General features: G+C 44.4%; 1 protein-coding gene across 3 annotated transcripts in view; it reads right to left on the bottom strand.

The window, feature by feature from the left end:
* The window catches only part of cnot6l (CCR4-NOT transcription complex, subunit 6-like), a 121,814-nt gene extending 103,475 nt beyond the window's left edge, over positions 1-18,339 (bottom strand). The window contains exon 1 of one of the 3 annotated variants that reach the window (XM_068039193.1): positions 18,150-18,339. Coding sequence is in view for 2 of the 3 variants with exons in the window: in XM_068039184.1 (XP_067895285.1) it covers positions 17,864-17,891 (28 nt within the window). In the remaining variant the exon portion in view is untranslated. Of the gene's footprint in view, positions 1-17,863; positions 18,062-18,149 lie in introns of those variants that run through there. The other 2 variants (XM_068039184.1, XM_068039204.1) reach the window with 2 other exon arrangements.
* Between the last annotated feature and the right edge of the window lie 5,051 nt (positions 18,340-23,390).

The following is a 23,390-nucleotide window of genomic DNA, read 5'->3' as shown; positions in this document are numbered from 1 at the left end:
AGCAGACAGGAGAGATCTTCTCACTCCAGGAGCAAACAGTCTTTTTCAGTTCAAACTCTGTACAATTCAGAATAGCCCAGGTTGTCAAGCAGGTTAGTCATGGACTTAGGGGTGCAGGTTTCACTGTAGATTGGGGTTTCTCCTCAACCTGGCACATGTGACAACTCCTGCAGTACTCCATTACATCTTGGAGTTTTGGCCAATCAAACTGCTGTCTTTGGTCTTTCGTACACCAGCATGTACAGCCACTGTAGTCTCATGGGCCCTTCTTAATATTTCTCACCGGTACCTCGGCGGCACCACTAACTAAACTACTGTCCACTCCTTGCTCTCAGGTCTGTGAGAACTCCACCGTCTCATCGGTACCTCATTCTTTAAATAGCAGCAATCAGGGACTCCCTCTGTTTGTGCTAACTCTCGCAATACTGGGTCGGCTCGCTGAGCCTCACCTAGGGAAAATCCATTTAATTCATTCCCTGGGTCTCCTAACTTTCCAAAGGAAGTCTCAGATAGACAGACCTCATGGTCATCTGCCTGCAGTGCCAATTCAGTCTCCTCTGGGGCAGCTGGTTTAATCATAGCCTGATCCACTACACATTCAGAAAAACTGCAGGGGACCGTCTCCTGCCACTGCCCTGTCTCTCTGACCTCCTGCAGTCTTTCTTTCACTACTTGGGGGGGGCCACCACCTTCACCCCTGCCAGATTACCAGGTCAACCCCATCCACAGGCAAACTAGGGACAATCCCTACGGTCACCGGTCCTGAAACTAGGTCGCACTCCAGGTGCACCCAGCGTACAGGTACAGACACACACTTCCCTCCAATACCATTCACCACCATTCTGGTGTACACTGCACTCTCTGGGAGGAAAGGTCAAGCCTTTTCCCAGTAAAAGGGATCTAGTGGCCCCTGTGTCCCTGATGATTACTATGGGCTTGCTTGCCCCACTCAAGGGGTATGGGGTTACTTTCCCTTCAAACACAAAACCCTTCAGGAACCCAATTAACTTTTCCTGCACTTGTAGTTGTAAGCCTCCTGGATCTCATTCTTATGACAGTTAAAGCCACAGCTTGTTCTGCTGAGTTTTCCATCAGGGTCCCTTCTTCACTGAGCCGGTGTGCCCTGATTAACCCTACAGGTTTTCCCTTTAGTTTCCAGCCGTCAGTTTTTAGATGACCTCCCTTATTACAATGGAAGCATACAGGTCTCTGGGTCTCACTCCTTCTCACAGCACCTTCCTTTTTGGCTAGAGATGGGCCCCTGTGTCTCCTGCTTTTCCTTCTCTCCCAGGACTTGCTTGGACTCCTATCACCTTCTCACCTTTGGTCCTTTTCAGATTTGTGGGGGTGACTAGGAAAGGTTATCCCCAGGGAAACAGACGTATAAATTAAACAAACTCATCAACCAGAACGGCTGCTTGCCAAGCTCTGTGAACCCACTGCTCCTCTACATGGGTCTTTATTGAGTGGGAGAGAGTGTTTAAATTCCTGTAACGGAATTACTTCTCAGATTCTCACAGCTGAGCTGTACTTTAAGAGCCATCAGCCATTGGTCAAAAGCCAGCTGCTTACTTCTCTCAAACTTCTGATAAGTTTGATTAGCTTGCTTCTTGAGGGTTCGAAACTTTTGGCAATAGGTTTTAGGTACTAACTCATATGCCCCGAGGATAGCATTTTTTGTCAGTTCATAATTCGATGAACTCTCATCTGGCAACAGGGAATAAACCTAATCGGCTTTTCCAGTTAGCTTGCTTTGTAGTAAAAGAAACCAAGTCTCAGCTGGCCATTTTAACTGCCTTGCCAGTTTCTCAAAGGACACAAAAACACTTCTACATCTTCCTCATTGAATTTTGGGATAAGTTGAGCTAGTTTTAACAATTCTGTATCCAGCCCTGAATTACGCTCCTCCATATTGGCTATGCTTTTCACTGGAGTTACTCTGTCACCCCCTAACTCAAGCCGCTTCAACTCTCTTTCTTTGTATTACTTCTGGAAGGTTCTTTCTCTTTCGCGCCTCCCTCTCTTTGTCTTCACGTTCCTTCTGGGAGGCGCTTTCTTTCTCCCTCTCCTCCCTCGCGCTCTCCTTTTCCCTTTCCTCAAATTAAAATTTTCTCTGTTCCAATTATATCTTTCCTAACAATATCCTGTCAGGAGTCTGCTTCTCACCCTGTTTCTGCTTCTTCAGATTCAAGGGACAAATGGCTGGCCACTAGTCTTAGGAGTTCAGACTTTCTAGCCTTGGCACAGATAGCGATCCCACACTGCTCAGCCATTTTTCTCAGCTCCTCCATAGACAGTGCTTTTAACTTATCCCAAGTTACTTCATCCTAGCTTGGGGAGCTACTAGCTTCAGTTGCAGACATGTTAATATTCAGGCACACACAACCACAAGAAAACCTGGACTGGAATCTTGCTCTTTTTTGATTGGGAACAATTTGGCTTCCCACTTCAAATTTCTCTCGTTTGTCTGTGGGTAAAATCCAGGACAGCAGCCCCCACATTTCTGTTACGACCAGTTGAGAAAGGGATCTAGGGTTCCCTCTCAGCCTTCACTTGGTCTTATCGTAACAGCGTTTAATTTTAAACACACTGGGGGGTTTTTTAGCTCCCCCTTAGTGAATCCTTGTTCACAAACTTCCAATTATAAAGGCAAAGAAACTAGCCAAACAGGTTTTCTTAGGTTTAAAGAAAAAAGGTTGAACTTTATTAAACTTAAGCTCTAATTCGGTTAACGCCTTCGGATACACGACACGGCCACGCTAGCATGCATAGGCAATATGCAGATGCAGATACAGACAGAAAAGAGAAGAAATAAAGTGGAAAAGTTTGAGGCAATATCTGAAGATGGTTTTGGTCACTGTTCTTAGAGCTCGCTGTAGAGTCCTTGATTGTAGGCAGGTCTTGCGTTTCGTTGGGACCCAGTATTCTTATTAAACCTTGTTCCATGTCAGAGACTTTTCTCTCTTGATGTTCATGTGTCCTCAGTGGGTCCAGAGGCTTGTGAGAAAGAGATGAGAGCAGACAGGAAAGGTCTTCTCACTCCAGGAGCAAACAAACAGTCTTTTTCAGTTCAAACTCTTTGTACAATTCAGAAAAGCCCAGGTTAGTCATGCAACTAGCTGGTCTGACCACGTCTGTTGTGGATTGTCTTGTCAGCCGACCCTGGAATGTCTCTTCTTACACACAATAGCTGGTGCTCAAAGTCCATTGTGGGTTAAATTGGAGCAGGGAATAGCCCCTTTGTCCCTCCAAGCACTGTTGGTATGCAAAAATGTTTTTCCAGCCATGTGTCTGGTGATTTTTTCTAAACAAGTCCCTTCTTCACTCCAGTAACAGTTTAAAATCAATGTTCATATGACAAAATTAATATGCCACATTCGTGGCCGGTGGAGGCCTGCAGGACACCTTCCTTTGGTAAGGAGAGCAAACTGTACACAATACTCCAGATGCGGTCTCACCAAGATTCTATACAATTGCAGCAAGACTTCTTTACTCTTGTACTCAAATCCTCTTGCAATAAAGGCCAACATATCATTTGTCTTCCTAATTACTTGCTGCATCTGCATGCTAGTTTTTAGTGACTCATGAACAAGGACACCCAGGTCCCTTTGGACATCAACACTTCCCAATCTCTCACCAGTTAAGAAATATTCTGTCTTTGCGACCAAAGAGGATCACTTCACACTTATTCACATTATATTCCATCGGCCATGTTTAGAGATACAGCACTGAAACAGGCCCTTCGGCCCACCGAGTCTGTGCCGACCATCAACCACCCATTTATACTAATCCTACACTAATCCCATATTCCTACCACATCCCCACCTATCCCTATATTTCCCTACCACCTACCTATACTAGGGACAATTTATAATGGCCAATTTACCTACCAACCTGCAAGTCTTTTGGCTTGTGGGAGGAAACCGGAGCACCTGGAGAAAACCCACGCAGACACAGGGAGAACTTGCAAACTCCACACAGGCAGTACCCAGAATTGAACCCGGGTCGCTGGAGCTGTGAGGCTGCGGTGCTAACCACTGCGCCACTGTGCCGCCCCTATTCACTTGCCCATTCACTTAGCCTGTCCAAATCCCCTTGAAGCATCCTTGCATCCTCCTCACAAGTCACCTTCCCGCCTAGTTTTGTGTCATCAGCAAATTTGGAAATATGACCTTTGGTCCCCACATCCAAATCATTTATATAGATTGTGAACAGCAATGGCCCCAGCACTGATCCTTGCAGTATCCCACTCGTAACAGCCGGTCACCCTGAGAACGATTCATTTATTCCCACTCTCTGCTTTCTGTCTGTTAACAAATTCTCAATCCATATCAATATATTACCCCCAATCCCATGTGCTCTAATTTTGTTCACTAACCTCCTGTGTGGGACCTTATCAAAAGCCTCTGAAAATCCAAATACACCACATCCACTGGTTCTGCTTTATCAATGCTACAAGTAACATCCTCAAAAAAAATCCAACAGCTTTGTCATACATGATTTCCCCTTCAAAAATCCATGTTGACACTGCCCAATCATATCATGATTTTCAAACTGTCTAGTTATCACATCCTTTATAATAGATTGCAACGTTTTCCCTCGTACCAACGTCAAACTAACAGGTCTCTAGTTTCCTGTTTTCTCTCTCCCTCCTTTCTTAAATAGTGGTGTTGCATTTGCTACTATCCAGTCTGCAGGAACCTTTTCAGAATCTATAGAATTTCACTATCCCTGAAGTCTGTTACTATTGTCCACATTGTTTACTAAGTTCCAAGTTTTGTCATCTGAAAACTTTGAAATTATGCCCTGTATATAAAAATTCAGGACCTTATATGAGAGAACAGTGGTCCTAATACTAATACTGGGAACACCAATAGACACTCCCTTCTGTTTGACAAACAACTATTTACCGTCAATGTCTGCTTTTTGCCCCCTGGCCAATTTTACAGCTATAGTCCATTGAATCACACGGGCTTCAATTTTGCAAACAAGTCTATTGTATGGTACATTCTATCGCACATCTTTTGAAAGTCCATATTTGCAATAGCAACTACACAACCCTCATCAACCCCCCCGCCCCCATCCACCGTTACTCCAAAGAACTCAATCAAGTTATTCAAGCATGGATTTGCCTTTAACAAAACTTTTCCAAGTGCTAATTAATTTTATCCCAAACTATCATCACCACCAACGTTGGCCTGACTAGCCTGTAATTGCCATGTTTATCCTTCTCCCCTTTTTTTTTTGAACAGGGGTGTAGCATTTGCAATCCTCCAATCCTCTGGAATTTCTACTCTTATTTCCTTCAGAAAGGTACAGTAAGGGAATAAGGGGATAAGGCAGGAAAATCGAGTTGAGGCAGAAGATCAGCCATAACATTTTAATAGTGAAGCAGCCTCAAGGGGCTAATGGCTGACTCTTATTTCATATCTTATGTAACCTAGGTTACATCCCACCTGGGCCTGTTTTACTTTTAGTATTGCCAGCCTTTTAAGTCCTTTCTCTTTTTTTTAAAAATCTGATCTAGCATCACTACATCCTCCTTTACTGCTATATTGACAGCATCCACTTCTCTAATGAAGACAGATGCAAAGTACTCACTTAGTACCCCTATCATACCCTCTGGCTCCACAAGATGTCTCCTTTTTAGTCCCTAATCAGTCCCACTCTTCCTTTAACTACTCTTTTTGCCAATTATATAGGTTTATAAGTGATTTTAGGGTTCCCTTTTATGTTAGCCACTAATCTATTCTCATACTCTTTGTTCCTCATTACATTTTTTAGTTCTCTATACTTTCTGTATTCAGATAGGTTCATAATACAATAGGAAACCATACATTTGTCATAAGCTTCCATTTTCTCATTAATTTCAACTTTTATACCTTCAGTCATCCAGGAAGTTCCAGTTTTGGATGCCCTTCTGTACCTGAACAATCTCCTTTGAAAGACTCCCACTCTTCCAACTATTGTTTTGTCTACCAATTTTTGATTCTAATCCACCTAGGTCAGATCCCTTTTCAATTCACTAAATTATCTCTCCTCCAGTTAAATAGTTTATGTTTTATTGTTCCTTGTCATTTAAGTAACTAATCTTGATATTTTGATCACTGTTCCCCAAATACTTCCCCACTGAAATATATGTCTCTTCATTCCCAGACCAGACTGAGCACAGCTTCCTACCTCATTGGACTGGAAACACACTGATCAAGAAAGTTACCTTGTACACTTTTCACCAATTCCTCCCCCTCTTTGACTTTTACACTGGTACAATCCTGGTCCATATTAAAGACAACTGAAGTCCCTCATTATCACTGCTATGCAAATCTTGCATGTTGCTGTAATTTACCTCAGGGCTGGAGAGGAATTGGAGTGGGAGAGAAAGGATCCAGTTGTTATGGTCCACTTGGGTACCAATGACATAGGGAGGACAAAAAAAAAGGTTTTGCTGAGGGAGTACGAGCAGTTCGGGACTAAATTAAAAAAGCAGAACCACAAAGGTAATAATCTGAATTACTACCTTAGCCACGAGCAAATTGGCAAAGGATAACTAAGATCAGAGAGTTGAATGCATGGCTCAAAGACTGTTGTAGGAGAAGTGGGTTTTGATTCATGGGGCACTGACATCAGTACTAGGGAAAGAGGGAGCTGTACCATTGTGATGGCCTTCACTGGAATCTCGCTGGGACCAGTATCCTGGCAAATTGTAACAACTAGGGTGGTAGAGAGGGCTTTAAACTAAATAATGGGGGCTTGGTGGGGGGTGAGGGGAGGGGGGAGGTTTCATGTGAGGGGAGATTTGGAAAGTTAAAAAGGACAAAGAAACAGTGCAAGGTAATAATATGGGTTATGAGAACCTGACAGTGTGATAGGATGGGACAGAGCATGCAAACATAAGAGTGCATCAACAAATAAGGTCAAAGGAAAAATGATAAGACGACAGAATTAAGTGCTCTTTATCTGAATGCTTGCAGCATTCGTAACAAGATGGATAAATTGACAGCACAAATAGAAATAAATGGGTATGATATGATAGCCATTACAGAGACATGATTGCAAGGTGACCAAGGCTGGGACCTGAATATTCAAGGGTATCTGACATTTCAGAAGTTCAAGAGGAAAGGAAAAGGAGGTGGGGTAGCTCTGTTAATAAAGGATGAGATCAGTACAGTAGAGAGAAATGATCTTGGTTCAGAAGATCAAGATGCAGAATCAGTTTGGGTAGAGATGAGAAATAGCAAAGGAAAGAAGTCACTGGTGGTAGTAGTTTATAGGCCTCCAACAGCAGCTACAAAGTAGGACAGAGCATACATCAATAATGGGGGCTTGCAAGAAAGGTATGGCAATAATCATGAGTGATTTTAATCTTCATATCGATTGGACAAATCAAATTGGTAAAGGAAGCCTGGAGGTTCAGCTCACGCAGTGTATTTGGGACAGTTTCTAATACTACGTTCTGGAACCTACTAGGCGCCAGGCTACTTTGGACCTGGTAATATATAAGGAGACAGGATTAATTAAAGCCACATGGTATCCTCTAAGCAACAGGGATCATGCATGATAAATTTCACATTCTGCTTGATGTCGAAAAATGAGGGCCCATAACTAGTGTCTTAGTCTTAAATAAAAACGCTATTACAAGGGCATGGAGAGAGAGTTGGCTAAAGTGAACTGGGAAAATAGGTTAAAGGCAAGACAGTAAAGAAGCAATGGCAGACATTTGAGGTGATATTTCATAACTCTCATCAAAGATATATTCCACCGAGGAAGACACGACCAGAAGGGTTCACCATCCGTGGCTAAGGAAGTTAAACGTGGCATCAAATTGAAAGAAAAGGTGTAAATGCTATGAAGATTAGTGGTAGGTCAGAAAATTGAGAACATTTTAGACACCAGCAAAGGATGATTAAAAATAAACAGGGAGAAATTGGAGTATGAGAGAAAGCTAACAAGAAATAGAAAAACAGATAGTAAAAGCTTCTACAAATATATAAAAAGGAAGAGTAGCTATAGTGAGCATTGTTCCCTTAGAGGGTGAGACCAGGGAATTAATAATGGGGAACAAGAAAATGGCAGAGGCTTTGAACAAGTAGAAGACACAAAAAGCATCCAAAGAATCGTAGGAAATCAAGAGGCAAAAGGGAAGGAGGAACTTAAAGTAAAGGGAATACTAATGGGATTAAAGGCCAACAAGTCCACTGGACCTGATGGCCTGCATCTGAAGGTCTTAAACCAAGTGTTTGCAGTCAGTCATAGTAGATGGTTTTAATCTTCCAAAATTCCCTAATTCTGGAAAGGTCCCAGTAGATTGGAAAACCGCAAATATAACATCTCTGTTCAAGAAAGGAAAGAGACAGCAAGCAGACTAACTGGCCTATAGTTTCCCAATGTCTGTCATTGGGAAAATGCTAGAATCCATTTTTAAAGAGGTAGTAGCAGGACATCTAGAAAATCACAATATAATTAGGCAGAGTCAACATGGCTTTGTGAAAGGGAAATCCTGTTTGACAAATTTATTAAGAGTTATTTGAGGATATAAGGTATGCTCCCATAACCCTGGACTCCCTTGTCAATCAAAATCTGCCTAACTAATTTTGAGCAGCGGGAGCGGTGAGAGCACGAGCCAGGGGGCAGCCGGGAAGGTAAGTTGAGCTATAAAGTACTTACCTCATGATTCGGCGGACGCGGACACGGGGACTGCTGGGTAAGTGAACTTATATATTCGGGCAGTGGCTAAACCCGAAACACTACACGTGTAGTGTCTCCCACCCATCCTCCTCCTCTAACCAAAAAAAAGGACTCTTGTGTGGAGGGTTTGGTAAGGTAAGGTTTTCCTTTTTTAAAATCTCTTTAGTCAATTTAGAGCAGAGGGGATGGAAGCTAGGGCAGTTGCATGCTCCTCTTGCAGGATGTGGGAGGTAAGGGTCACCACTTGTGTCCCTGCTGACTTCACCTGCGAGAAGTGCACCCAACTCCAGCTCCTCACAGACTGCGTTAGGGAACTGGAGCTGGATGAACTTCGGATTATTCGGGAGGCTGAGGGGGTGATAGAGAGCAGTTATAGGGAAGTAGTGACACCTAAGTTACAGGATAAAGGTAGCTGGGTGACCGTCAGGGGAGGGAAAGGGAATAGGCACACAGTGCAGGGATCCCCTGTGGCCGTTCCCCTCAATAATAAGTATACAGTGTTGGATACTGTTGGGGTGGGGGGGGGGGGGACCTACCAGGGGAAAACCACAGCGGCCAGGTCTCTGGCACTGAGCCTGGCTCTGTGGCTCAGAAGGGAAGGGGGGGAGAATAGGAGAGAGATAGTGATAGGAGATTCAATGGTTAGAGGAACAGACAGGAGATTCTGTGGTCGCGAACGAGACTCCCGGATGGTATGTTGCCTCCCGGGTGCCAGGGTCAGGGATGTCTCGGATCGAGTCTACAGGATTCTTAAGGGGGTGGGGGAGCAGCCAGAAGTCGTGGTACACATTGGTACCAATCACATAGCTAGGAAAAGGGATGAGGACCTGAAAAGCGAATATAGGGAGTTAGGTTGGAAGCTGAAAGGCAGGACGAGCAGAGTAGTAATCTCAGGATTGATACCGGTGCCACGTGCTAGTGAGGCTAGAAACAGAGAGCGAGTGCAGCTGAACACGTGGCTACAGAGCTGGTGTAGGAGGGAGGGCTTCAGATATGTGGACCATTGGGATACCTTCTGGGGAAGGTGGGACCTGTACAAGAAGGACGGGTTGCATCTGAATTGGAGGGGCACCAATATCCTGGGCGGGAGGTTTGCTAGAGCTCTTCGGGAAGGTTTAAACTAGTTTGGCAGGGGGATGGGAACCGGAGCTACGGATCAGGGGATGGGGTAGATGTTGAACAGGCAGATACAGAGTGCAGAGAGTCTGTGAGGAAGGTTAGACAGTTGACAGGGCAAAGTTGCAGCCAGTATGATGTGTTGAAGTGTGTCTATTTTAACGCAAGAAGTGTCAGGAATAAGGGTGATGAACATAGAGCATGGATCAGTACTTGGAGCTACGATGTTGTGGCCATTACGGAGACTTGGATATCACAGGGGCAGGAATGGATGTTGGATGTTCCGGGGTTTAGATGTTTCAAAAGGAATAGGGAGGGAGGTCAAAGAGGTGGGGGAGTGGCATTGCTAATCAGGGATAGTATCACAGCTGCAGAAAGGGAGGTCGTCGAGGAGGGTTTGTCTACTGAGTCAGTATGGGTGGAAGTCAGAAACAGGAAAGGAGCAGTCACTTTATTGGGAGTTTTCTATAGACTCCTCAATAGCAACAGAGACACGGAGGAACAGATTGGGAGGCAGATTTTGGAAAGGTGCAGAAGTAACAGGGTTGTTGTCATGGGTGACTTCAACTTCCCTAATATTGATTGGAACCTCCTTCGTGCAAATAGTTTGGATGGAGCAGATTTTGTCAGGTGTGTCCAGGAAGGTTTCCTGACTCAATATGTAGATAGGCCGACTAGAGGGGAGGCTATGTTGGATTTGGTGCTTGGCAACGAACCAGGCCAGGTGGCAGGTCTCTCGGTGGGAGAGCATTTCGGTGATAGTGATCACAACTCCCTGACCTTTACTATAATCATGGAGAGGGATAGGAGCAGACGGGATGGGAAAATATTTAATTGGGGGAGGGGGAATTACAATGCTATTAGGCAGGAACTGGGGAGCTTAAAATTGGGAACAGATGTTCTCAGGGAAATGCACGACAGAAATGTGGAGGTTGTTTAGGGAGCACTTGCTGCGACTGCTGGATAGGTTTGTCCCGATGAGGCAAGGAAGGGATGGTAGGGTGAAGGAACCTTGGATGACAAGAGATGTGGAACAGCTAGCCAAGAGGAAGAAGGAAGCTTACTTAAGGTTGAGGAAGCAAGGATCAGACAAGGCTCTGGAGGGTTACAAGGTAGCCAGGAAGGAACTGAAGAATGGACTTAGGAGAGCTAGAAGGGGACATGAAAAAGTCTTGGCGGGTAGGATTAAGGAAAATCCCAAGGCGTTCTACAATTATGTGAGGAACAAGAGGATGGCCAGAGTGAGGGTAGGGCCGATCACAGATAGTGGAGGGAACTTGTGCCTGGAGTCGGAGGAGGTAGGGAAGGTCCTTAAATGAATACTTTGCTTCAGTATTCACTAGTGAGAGGGACCTTGTCTTTTGTGAGGACAGCGTGAAACAGGCTGATATGCAGGTTGATGTTAAGGAGGATGTGCAGGAAATTTTGAAAGACATGAGGATAGATAAGTCCCCGGGGCCAGACGGGATATACCCAAGGTTATTACGGGAAGCGAGGGAAGAGATTGCCGCGCCTTTGGCGATGATCTTTGCGTCCTCACTGTCCACTGGAGCAGTACCAGATGATTGGAGGGTGGCAAATGTTATTCCCTTGTTCAAGAAAGGGAATAGGGATAACCCTGGGAATTACAGACCAGTCAGTCTTACGTCGGTGGTGGGCAAATTATTGGAGAGGATTCTGAGAGACAGGATTTATGATTATTTGGAAAAGCATAGTTTGATTAGAGATAGTCAGCATGGCTTTGTGAGGGGCAGGTCATGCCTCACAAGCCTTACTGAATTCTTTGAGGATGTGACAAAACACATTGATGAAGGAAGAGCAGTGGATGTGGTGGATATGGATTTTAGCAAGGCGTTTGATAAGGTTCCCCATGGTAGGCTCATTCAGAAAGTAAGGAGGCATGGGACACAGGGAAATTTGGCTGTCTGGATACAGAATTGGCTGGCCCATAGAAGACAGAGTGTGGTAGTAGATGGAAAGTATTCAGCATGGAGCTCGGTGACCAGTGGTGTTCCGCAAGGATCTGTTCTGGGACCTCTGCTCTTTGTGATTTTTATAAATGACTTGGATGAGGAAGTGGAAGGCTGGGTTAGTAAGTTTGTCGATGACACAAAGGTTGCTGGAGTTATGGATAGTGTGGAGGGCTGTTGTAGGTTGCAACGGGACATTGACAGGATGCAGAGCTGGGCTGAGAAGTGGCAGATGGAGTTCAACCAGGAAAAATGTGAAGTGATTCATTTTGGAAGGTCGAATTTGAATGCAGAATACAGGCTTAAAGACAGGATTCTTGGCAGTGTGGAGGAACAGAGGGATCTTGGGGTCCACGTCCATAGATCCCTCAAAGTTGCCACCCAAGTTGATAGGGTTGTTCAGAAGGCGTATGGTGTGTTGGCTTTCATTAACAGGGGGATTGAGTTTAAGAGACGCGAGGTTATGCTGCAGCTCTATAAAGCCCTGGTTAGACCACACTTGGAATATTGTGTTCAGTTCTGGTTGCCTCATTATAGGAAGGATGTGGAAGCTTTAGAGAGGGTGCAGAGGAGATTTACCAGGATGCTGCCTGGACTGGAGGGCATGTCTTATGAAGAAAGGTTGAGGAAGCTAGGGCTTTTCTCATTGGAGCAAAGAAGGATGAGAGGTGACTTGATAGAGGTGTACAAGATGATGAGAGGCATAGATAGAGTGGATAGCCAGAGACTTTTTCCCAGGGCGGAAAGGGCCATCACCAGGGGGCATAATTTTAAGGTGATTGGAGGAAGGTTTCGGGGAGATGTCAGAGGTAGATTCTTTACACAGAGAGTGGTGGGTGCGTGGAATGCACTGCCAGTGGTGGCAGTAGAAGCAGATACATTAGGGACATTTAAGCGACTCTTGCATAGGTACATGGATGATAGTAGAATGAAGGGTATGTAAGTAGTTTGATCTTTGAGTAGGTTAAAGGGTCGGCACAACATCGTGGGCCGAAGGGCCTGTACTGTGCTGTACTGTTCTATGTTCTAACTCAGCCTTGAATATTTTCAATGACTCAGCCTCCACTGCTTGCTGGGGAAGAGAATTCCACAGACTAACAAGCCTCAGAGAAGAATTCCTCCAAATCTCTGTCTTAAGTGAGAGATCCCTTAATTTGAAACTGTGCCCCCTAGCTCCAGATTCCACCCACAAGGGAGGGGGGGGGGGGGGGGGGGGAGAACATCCTCCTGTCAAGCCCCCTCAGGATCTTAGATATTTCAATAAGATCATCTTTCAATCTTCTGAGCTTCAGTGAGTACAGGCCCAAACTGCTCAACCTTTCCTCATAAAACAAACCCCTCATCCCAGGAATGTAAGGATACAGGGTATATAGAGGGGAACCAGTAGATGTCGTGCATTGCAATTTCCAAAAGGCATTCAATAAGGTGCCACATAAAAGGCTACTACACAGCATAAGAGCTCATAGTTGGGGGTGAGATTTTGGAATGAATGGAGGATTGTCTAACTAATAAGAAACAGAGAGTCAGGATAAATGGGTCATTTGCAGGATGGCAAACTGTAACTAGTGGAGTGCCACAGAGATCACCGCTGGGGTCTTGCAATCTATAATAATGACTTAGATGAAGGAACTGACTGCATTGGAGCCAAATTTGCTGACGATCTGATAGGTAGGAAAGCAAGTTGTGAGGAAGACACAGAGCAAAGGGATATAGATAAGTTAAGTGCGTGGGTGTAGCCTCGCTATGTCCTGTTGCAGGCAGTTCGGATCATCCTCACTGTTTGCCGCACCTCCAAGTTTGGTATCATCGGCAAATTTTGAAATTCCACTCTGTATTCCAAGATCCAAATCATGTATATTTAAAAAAGCAGTGGTCCTTGCACTGACCCTTGGAGAACACCACTGTCGACCATCTTCCAATCTGAACAACCATTTACCACAACTCACTGCTTTCTGTCCTTAAGGCAATTTTTTGATCCAATTGGACATTAACCCCCCTATTCCCTGAGCCTCAATTTTGTTAACCAGCCTTGCATGGGGTACTTTAGCAAACGCTTTCTTAAAATCGATATAAATAAGTCGTGCAGACGGGAACATAAAATTCCATGGAGATAATTCGGTGAATGGGTGAAACTGTGGCAGATGAATTCTGATGCAGGCAAGTGAGAGGTCTGTCACTTGGACCAATAGACGAACAAATTTGAGTACTATTTAAATAGTGAAAGTTAGGAACAGTGGAGGTCCAAAGAGGTTTAAGGGTCCATATACACAGATCACTAAAATGTTGTAGTCAGGTACAAAAATAATTCAAAAGACTAATAGAATGTTAGCCTTTATAACAAGGGGGCTGGAGTATAAAAGGACGGGAAGCTTTGTTACAACTATACAAAGCACTGGTTGTACCACATCTGGAGCACTGTGTACAGTCTGGGCACCATACCATTGAAGGAATACACTGCAAGGAGTGCAACACAGATTCAACAGAACGTTACCAGGTCTCTAAGGATTAGATTAGGAGGAGAGATTACATAAATTAGGCTTGTATTTCCTATAGTATAGAAGGCTAGTGGGTGGTTTGATTGAGGATTTTAGGATTCTGGTAGATACAGAGAAACGTATCCTGCTGGCAGAGGAGTCTAGGACAAGGTGACACAACCTCAAAAATCCGGAGAGAAGTTAAGAAACACTTCTTCATCCAAGGGTGGAAAAAGAGTAGGACTCTTTCCCAATTGATGCTAGCTCAATTAATCATTTTACATCTGAGGCACAAGATTTTTACTAGACAAGTGTATAAAAGGATATGGGGCCAAGACAGGTGGATGGAGTTGAGATACAGATCAGCTATGGTCTCACTGAATGGTGGAACAGGCTCAAGGGAATGAAGGCATACTCCTGTTCCTATATTACATGTCACACTTTGTTATTATCGACTCAACATTTAACACTATAAATTTAAGTTGATCTGGATGAAGTTGGTAACATTCACTAAAAATCAACAGAACAAAGGGCTGGATGGCAACATTAAATTTGCTTTTTTGTACAAGAACATGGAAGCAGTGTAAAGTATTTACCGTTGAACACTTTATAAAAGTAACTTATTTGTTTATCTAGCTTATGTTGATCAACACAGCTATGTGTTTATTTACTGTACTGGAAAGCAAGAAAGAGAAGCACTGCATTTCTATTGATTTCTCAGAATTCAAAATAAATAATTCATTATATAGATCTTTCATACCCCTACAATATCACCATTTGCTGTTTTTAGGCTCTTGCAGTTGAGTAGAAAACTAATATGTAATTGTTTGGGTGTGAAACATTGCAAATTATAGACTTCAGGACTTTTAGCTGAGGTGAACAACCTTTCCTGAAGTGAAACACAGGAACAAGAGCAGGCCATTTAGCCCCTTGAGCCTGTTCCACCATTCAATGAGATCATGGTTGATCTGTGACCTAACCTAAGGTGACGTATTTCAGATGAGGGTTTAAACTCAGCTCTCTCATACAGCCATAAATATCCCACAGCATTATTTGAAGAATAACTGGAGAGTTCTCACAATCTCCTGGCCAACAATTATCCTCAACCAACATCACTAATAAAAAAGTACAATTGGGTCATTTATCTCATTCCTATCTGTGGGACCAAGTGGACAAATTTGCTGCCACTTTTCCCTACATTATATAGAGAGTATATTTCCAGAATAAAAACAAAAAATGCTGGAAATACTCAGAAGGTCTGGCAGCACCTGTGGGCAGAGAAATAGAGCTAATGTTCAATGATCTTTCATCAGACCTTTCTGCATTTATTTCAGAATTCCAGCATCCACAGTATTTTACTTATGTATACTTCCAAAGTATACCCTATGTGAAACATTTTGGGGTAGCCTTTCTTTCCCATATGGTAGGGACTTATTGTTTGGGTGACAATAGGCAGATGCACTTAAATGGAGAAGTGAATCTCCCATGGTGCTGCTCCCAACAAGTTAGTAGCTAGACTGCTTTCTAAAAAAGGACAAGATTATATCATGCAACATTTAGCATATTCTGCTAATGTCTACATTTCTGCAAAAATATTTGTTGTGTGTCCTTTAAAAGCCACAAGGTGTAACTGCAGTGTCTCACTCAGATTAATGGGAAATGAGATGAGGAGAGATACTGAAATTTGCACATGCGACACTAACGCCGGAACAGTAAGGCTACAAATACTGATAATGTTATACTACATGGGGATATCTCCTACGGCATTATTCAGGTAGCACCAAGGACATGTTTTATGACAGGACTGTTACACCATAAAATAATAAATTAGCAATAACTTTTAAGATGCATTATTCTGCATCTCCCAAACTATCCAAGAGTGACTGAAAGACGTTTCCACCTGGTTACTTTATCAGCTGCTTGTCGGGGCGACTACTAGTAAAACAATGCCAGTGAACTGAAAACCGACTTCAATGTTAGGTAGGCTGAAAGACACACAGCATGGGCATTTTAAAACATGGTGCTAAGGAAAACTGGGTTTATCACTTTCACTCTTCATCCATGCATCACCATCTTGCATAGATTTCACAGAATTGGTACAGCGCAGAAGGAGACCATTCAGCCCATTGTGTCTCAACCAGCTCCCCAGATGAGCAATTCGCCTAGTGCCGCTCCCCCACTTCCTCCCCGTAACCCTGCACATTCTTCATTTTCATATAACAGTCCAATTCCATTTTGAATGCTTCCACCACACACTCAGGCAGTGCATTCCAAACATTAACCACTTGCTGCGTGAAGGAGTTTTTCCTCATGTCATTTTTGCTTCTTTTAACAATTACTTTAAATCTGTGCCCTCTGGTTCTCGATCCTTTTCTGACTGGGAACAGTTTCTCCCTATCTATTCTGTCCAGACCCTCATCATTTTGAATACCTCTATCAAATCATGTGAGACAATGTAGTTCCACCTTGTGGCTTTTAAAAGACACACTACTACTTTTCTTCTCCATGGAAAATAGTCCCAACTTCTCCAATCTATCTTCATAATTGAAGTTCCTCATTCCTGGAACCATTCTCATGAATCTTTTCTGTATCATCCCCAACGCCTTCACATCCTTCTTAAATTGTGGTGCCCAGAACTGGACGCAACACTCCAGCTGAGGCCAAACTAGTGCCTTATACAAGTTCAACATAACCTCCTTGCTCCTATACATTATGCCTCTATTAATAAAGCCCTGGATACTGTATGCTTTATTAACCATTCTCAACCTGTCTTGCCACCTTCAATGAATTATGCACACATGCACCCAGGTCCCTCTGCTCCTGCACCCCTTTAGAATTGTACCTTTTTCTTTATATTGTCTCTCCATGTTCTTCAACCAAAATGTATCACTTCCCACTTCGAACTTCATCTGCCCACCCATTCCACCAACTTGTCTATGTCCTTTTGAAGTTCTACACTACCTTCCTCACAGTTCACAATGTTTCCAAGTTCCATATCATCCACAAACTTTGAAATTGTGCCCTGTACACCAAGCTCTAGATCATTAATATACATCAGGAAAAGCAAAAGGTCCCAACACTGACCCCTGGGGAACTCCACTACAATTTCAATTTTCAAACAGCACTGGTTCTAAACTAGAAGAATTATAATTCATGTGAAATGAATATCAGTAGGCTTTAAAGTCAGGAAGCAATGTTGACAAGGCTGCAATACGTGATGCAACTAAAATTGATTATTACAGTATTAATCGGTGAACAATTAAATATGGAAAGTTATCTAAATCATGCCATTAAGAAGCTGCAATCTACTCTACCTGGTTGTGCATGAAGTTCATATCCACTCCTTTTTATTCTATACTTTCTCTTCTGCACGAATTTCTTTACAAAACAAGCAGAGGAGGCGACAAGACCTCACCAATCAAAACAACAAACTCATCATTAAGTGGGCCCACTGCCCAAGCAAACCGGACTCCTTGCTCAAAAACAAAGTTTTTTTTCCTTCTCAGATACAATATGAATTGAATTTCTTGGCTATAAAAATGAAATTATACAAGCTCCTCAGCAAAGGTTATAATTGCGAGACAGACATTAAAATAAAAATAAAACCGGACGCTGTACCTAAACTTCTCCCCCAAAAAGGAAGCATTTCCAACAAATCTCCGAGTCTCCAGACAATAACCCAGTGACTGGCTCTCAGAAAGCCCCGAGGAGTGAAGGCCGGGCCCAGGGCTCCCTGCAGCCGCGGAACAGAGCCCTACACAAACCCAGGGCCGAGAGCCACCGCCATCCCCCTCTGCGCGACCGGCGACGTTTAAACTCCACTTCAGACCCCGCGCCACAGGCCTCGGGATTTCCTTAACTGCCAGGCCGGGGAACACGTCCCAGACTCCGCACTCAGACTCACCTCCAGCCCGAGCTGAGCTCACATCTCCCCAGAACCGCGGCGCGGAGCCTGAGACACACCAGCGCCGCCCTCGGCCGCCGGCCAGCGAGCGATCCCGATCGCGCCGGAGCCGAGCGCACTCACTGGATCCCGGTCATGGCGCTGCCACACCGAGCAACCGCCTGACTCACCTACTCCCAGTGATACATAATACAGGTTGTGCACTATATATACTGCACAGTGTGTGATCAGACAAACACTGTCTGCAATATAGACACGGTATAATATGTACAGAATATATTATATATACACCATGTATACAATATATACCGCTCAAAATAGACAATGTGCACTATATATACAGACTTTAGCCTATTTATATTACTTCATATAAACACACAATGTAAACAATATGTATACTCTATGCAAAATATACAATGGGCACTAAATATATACTGTACATACTATATTCAATGGACAGTGTGCATATAGAATTATAGATTGGTTAGAGCATAGAAGAGGGCCATTCAGACCATCAAGCCCATGCCAGCTCTCTGCAAGGGCAATTTAGCTAGTCCCACTCCTCAGCCCTTTCCCCGTAGCCCTGCATTTTTTTTCCTTTCAGGCGCTAATCCAATTCCCTTTTGAAAGCCATAATTGAATCTGCCTCCACCATCCTTTCAGGCTGTTCATTCCAGATCACAGCCACTCGCTGCGTAAAAAAGATTTTCCTCATGTTACCTTTGGTTCTTATACCAATCTCTTGAAATCGATATCCTCTGGTTCTCAATCCTCCACCAATGAGAACGGTTTCTCTCTATTTACTCCATCTAGACCTCTCCTGATTCTGAATACCTCTATCAAATCTCCTCTCAACCTTCTCTGAGGAGAACAACACCAGTTTCATAAAATCACAAAATTATTACAGCGGCGCAGTGGTTAGCACTGCAGCCTCACAGCTCCAGGGACCTGGGTTCAATTGTGGGTACTGCCTGTGTGGAGTTTGCAAGTTCTCCCTGTGACCATGTGGGTTTTCACCGGGTGCTCCAGTTTCCACCCACAGCCAAAGACTTGCAGGTGATAGGTAAATTGGCCATTGTAAATTGCCCCTAGTGTAGGCAGGTGGTATGGGATTACTGTAGGGTTAGTATAAATGGGTGGTTGTTGGTCGGCACAGACTCGGTGGGCTGAAGGACCTGTTTCAGTGCTGTATCTCTAAATAAATAAAATAGGAGGCCATTCTGTCCATTGTGTTTGCACCAGCTCACGGATCTGAACGAGCAATTCACCTAGTACCATTCCCATGCCTTCACCCAGTAACCCTAAAGGTCTGCTCAAGTGACAAAAAAAAAACCTCACATGGGACCCAACCCCGGCCCGAGTCCCTCCATTTTCCCCCCCGAGCCCGACCCAGCCCGATCCCAACCCGACCACCGCAATGTTCCGACTCCCAATCTGTCGGAAGCTGCAGCATGAGCGTGATGACATCACAGAGACGCTCATTGCGCAGTCTCGCAGAGTTTCCCTGCTTGACGTCCCGGACTCGCAGCTCAGGTAAATTTTTAACTTTTAACACTTACCTTGCTGTGTGTGTCCAACCCGGACCCAGTCCGACCCAGACACAGCCCGACTTGGACCCGACACGACCCGAGCAGAGCCCGAAGGTCAGACCTGGAAGAGCAGCCCGGCCCGACCCGAACCCAACTCATGTCATTGGGTGAGAGCAGCAGGGAGAAGAAGAGCCCAAACAGTGTAGGTGCGAGAACACAGCCCTGTTTCACGCCACTCAGGATAGGAAAGGGGTCTGATGAGGCACCGCGATGCTGAATTGTGCCTTTCATTGCTCACAAGTCGTGGGAGTCAGTTGCCAGTGATCGCCAGAGCTGGCGGGCAGCCATAAAGGCGGGGCTAAAGTGTGGCGAGTCGAAGAGACTTAGCAATTGGCAGGAAAAAAGACAGAAGCACAAGGGGAGAGCCAACTGTGTAACAGCCCCGACAACCAATTTTATATGCAGTGCCTGTGAAAGAGTCTGTCAGTCTAGAATTGGCCTTTATAGCCACTCCAGGTGCTGCTCCACAAATCACTGACCACCTCCAGGTGCTTACCCATTGTCTCTCGAGACAAGGAAGCCAAAGAAAAAGAAGAAGAAGAACAGCCTTGCGGACTGAACATTGAGTTCAATAACCTCAGAGCATGACTGACCCTTTTATATATTTTTTATTTTATTTTATTATATTTTTTATTTTATTTTATTTCATTTTTTAACCATGTGCCTATTTTCTTGTCGACACAGCTGCTCATTATTCTGCAATTAACACTCTGTCTGGACTAATGCTCTGTCTTTCACCTCAAGCATTAACACACTCTTTGCCTTTGTCCCAGGACAGCATTGTTATTTAATCTCTCCTGCCCTTTGCCCTATCACATACCTTCCATTTTGTTTTCTTCCTCACCAACCTCCCCAACCCCCCTCATTTGCTTAAAACCTAATTATTTTCTAACCTTTGCCAGTTCTGATAAATTCCAGAAAACTTGTATTGGAAAGATAAATATGGAGGCTATCTTTATTCAGTTTCACATTTATTGTCCAGAGTAAAAGGATTACACATATGTAGCTCCTCACTCAAAAACCTCCACCAATCTCAGTAAATCAGTTCCGATGAAGGGTCACTGACCCGAAACGTTAACTCTGCTTCTCTTTCCACAGATGCTGCCAGACCTGCTGAGTGGTTCCAGCATTTCTTGTTTTTATTTCAGTAAGTGTATGTTTATAAGAACTCAAATAAGACACTAATTAATACCCTCCACCTGCATATGTTATACAGTTGACATACAATTAACAATCCATAGCTGCAGAAATGTTGTGGTGAATGGAGGGCCAAAAGCTAGACAGTTGGGATTTTGAAAGTGCAGTTGTAAGGAAGTAGGATTAGGAGGTGGAGAATGGGGAAAAATGATGTGGGTAGAGAGCATTACAAAGAAGTGATCAGCCTTTCTCTGTGATTGACATGATGGGAGTAGCGAGACACAGCAAGATGGTTAGTAGATTAGTTAGTAAACAAGAAGGGAGTTGAATATCTCATGCAGGGAATTTCCTTGTGTTCCACAGCATAACTTCATTGGAAGCATGTGGAGCAGGGTTACAGGTCAGGAACAGCTCCGATTCTGGTGTACAAGGCAGGGTTGAGACATTCAGACAGAGTCCTCAAGCAGGTATGATGTTGGGGGTGTGGGCAGGTAGGACTATTGTAAGGCTGAGGAGTGCTGGTCTGTAGTTCTGTGATTTGTGGATGTAAAGTGATGTCAGAATCAGTGCAGGGAGGAAGGTATAGCAGAATCTCAGGGACCTAAGTTTTTGATTGAGGGTAACTATTGAGGTAAGGATCTAAGATAAGGAACTAGAATAATTAAACTGTGTTTAACAAGTGTGAGATTATAAATTTTAAATCTTCAATTATTTTAAGATTTAAATTTTATTTCTGATGAGCTCAGTATGTAGTTTACTAAATAGAGGAATGGCAGGGCACCTCAGTCCCGTTAAATGCACATCCTGTACCATGAGGGAACTCCAGGATGCTTCTCGTATCCTGGTCAACCACTTGTGCAAGAAGTGTTGTCAGCGGGAGGAACTCAAGTTTCAGTTTTCAGAGGTTGAGCAGCAGCTGGAGTCACAGCAATGCATTAGTGAAGCTGATAGCTACGTGAATGGCATGTTTATAGAGGTGGTCACCTCACAGCTTATCAGTGTGCAGGCAGAGTGGGAATGGATGACCACCAGACAGACAAGGAGGACCAGGCAGGTGGTGCATGAGTCCCCATCATTCCATAACCAATATTTACTGGTGAGGGCAATGGTCTGGGAAGAGTAGCCAGAGCCAAGTCCATGGCACCACTGGTGGCCTTGCTGCATGGGGCAGAGGGGCAGGGGGGAAGATCAGGAATGAAATAGTGATAGGGGATTCAACAGTTAGGGGAACAAATAGGCTTTTCAGTAGCCATAGATGTGATTCCAGAATGGTATGTTGCTTCTCTGGTGTGAGGGTCCAGGATGTCACTGAGCGGCTGCATAGGATCTGAGGGGGAAGGGTGAACAGCCAGAGGTTGTGGCCCATATCAGAACTAACATCATAGGGAGAAAGAGGAATGAGTTCCTGCAGGGAGCTCAGAAAAAGATTAATTAGCAGGATCTCAAAGGTAACAATCTCTGGATTTCTCCTTGGTTTCAGGGAATACAGAAATAGGAGGATACAGCAGATGAATTTGTGGCTTGGGAAATGGTAACAGAGGGAGAGCTTTAGATTCCTGGGGCATTAGGAATAGTTCCGGGGGATATGGGAGCTCTACAGGCCAGATGGGTTGCACTTCAACAGGCTGGGGCCAATGTCATCACAGTGCTGTGTAGAGGGTTTAAACTAATTTGGTGGGGGATAGGATCAGGAATTAGCATTAGAAAGGGGAAACAAGGTGCACGAAGGATTGGGAGAGACAGATAGCACAAGAGTAAGAAATGGTAAGGCACTATGTGGGATCAGACTAAGAGGAACTACAACAAGATCTAATTCAGGATACAGAACATGTATGTAACCACACGAAGCATGGTAAATAAGGTTGGTGAGCTACAGGCGCAGATAGCCACACTGGAATATGATGTTGCGGTGATAACTGAGACCTGGCTCAAAAAAGGCGAGAATTGGATACTAAACATGCCTGGATACAAGATGTTCAGGAAAGATAGGGAAGGAAAGAAAGGAGGAAGGGTGGCAGTATTGATTCTTCTTCTTCTTTGGCCTCCTTGTCTCGGGAGACAATGGGTAAGCGCCTGGAGGTGGTCAGTGGTTTGTGGAGCAGCTCCTGGAGTGGCTATAAAGGCCAATACTTGAGTGACAGACTCTTCCACAGGTGCTGCAGATAAAATTGGTTGACAGGGCTGTTTCACGGTTGGCTCTCCCCTTGCACTTCTGTCTTTTTTCCTGTCAACTGCTAAGTCTCTTCGACTCGCCACACTTTAGCCCCGCCTTTATGGCTGCCCGTCAGCTCTGGCGAATGCTGGCAACTGACTCCCACGACTTGTGATCAATGTCACAGGACTTAATGTCGCGTTTGCAGACGTCTTTAAAGCGGAGACATGGACGGCCGGTGGGTCTGATACCAGTGGCGAGCTCGCTGTACAATGTGTCCTTGGGGATCCTGCCATCTTCCATGCGGCTCACATGGCCAAGCCATCTCAAGTGCCACTGACTCAGTAGGGTGTATAAGCTGGG

This window comes from Heterodontus francisci, chromosome 1 (assembly GCF_036365525.1).
Source record: "Heterodontus francisci isolate sHetFra1 chromosome 1, sHetFra1.hap1, whole genome shotgun sequence".
Classification (NCBI taxonomy): domain Eukaryota; kingdom Metazoa; phylum Chordata; class Chondrichthyes; order Heterodontiformes; family Heterodontidae; genus Heterodontus; species Heterodontus francisci.
The sequence above is the reverse complement of the archived record's forward strand: the minus strand, read 5'-3'. Positions and strand labels throughout refer to the sequence as shown.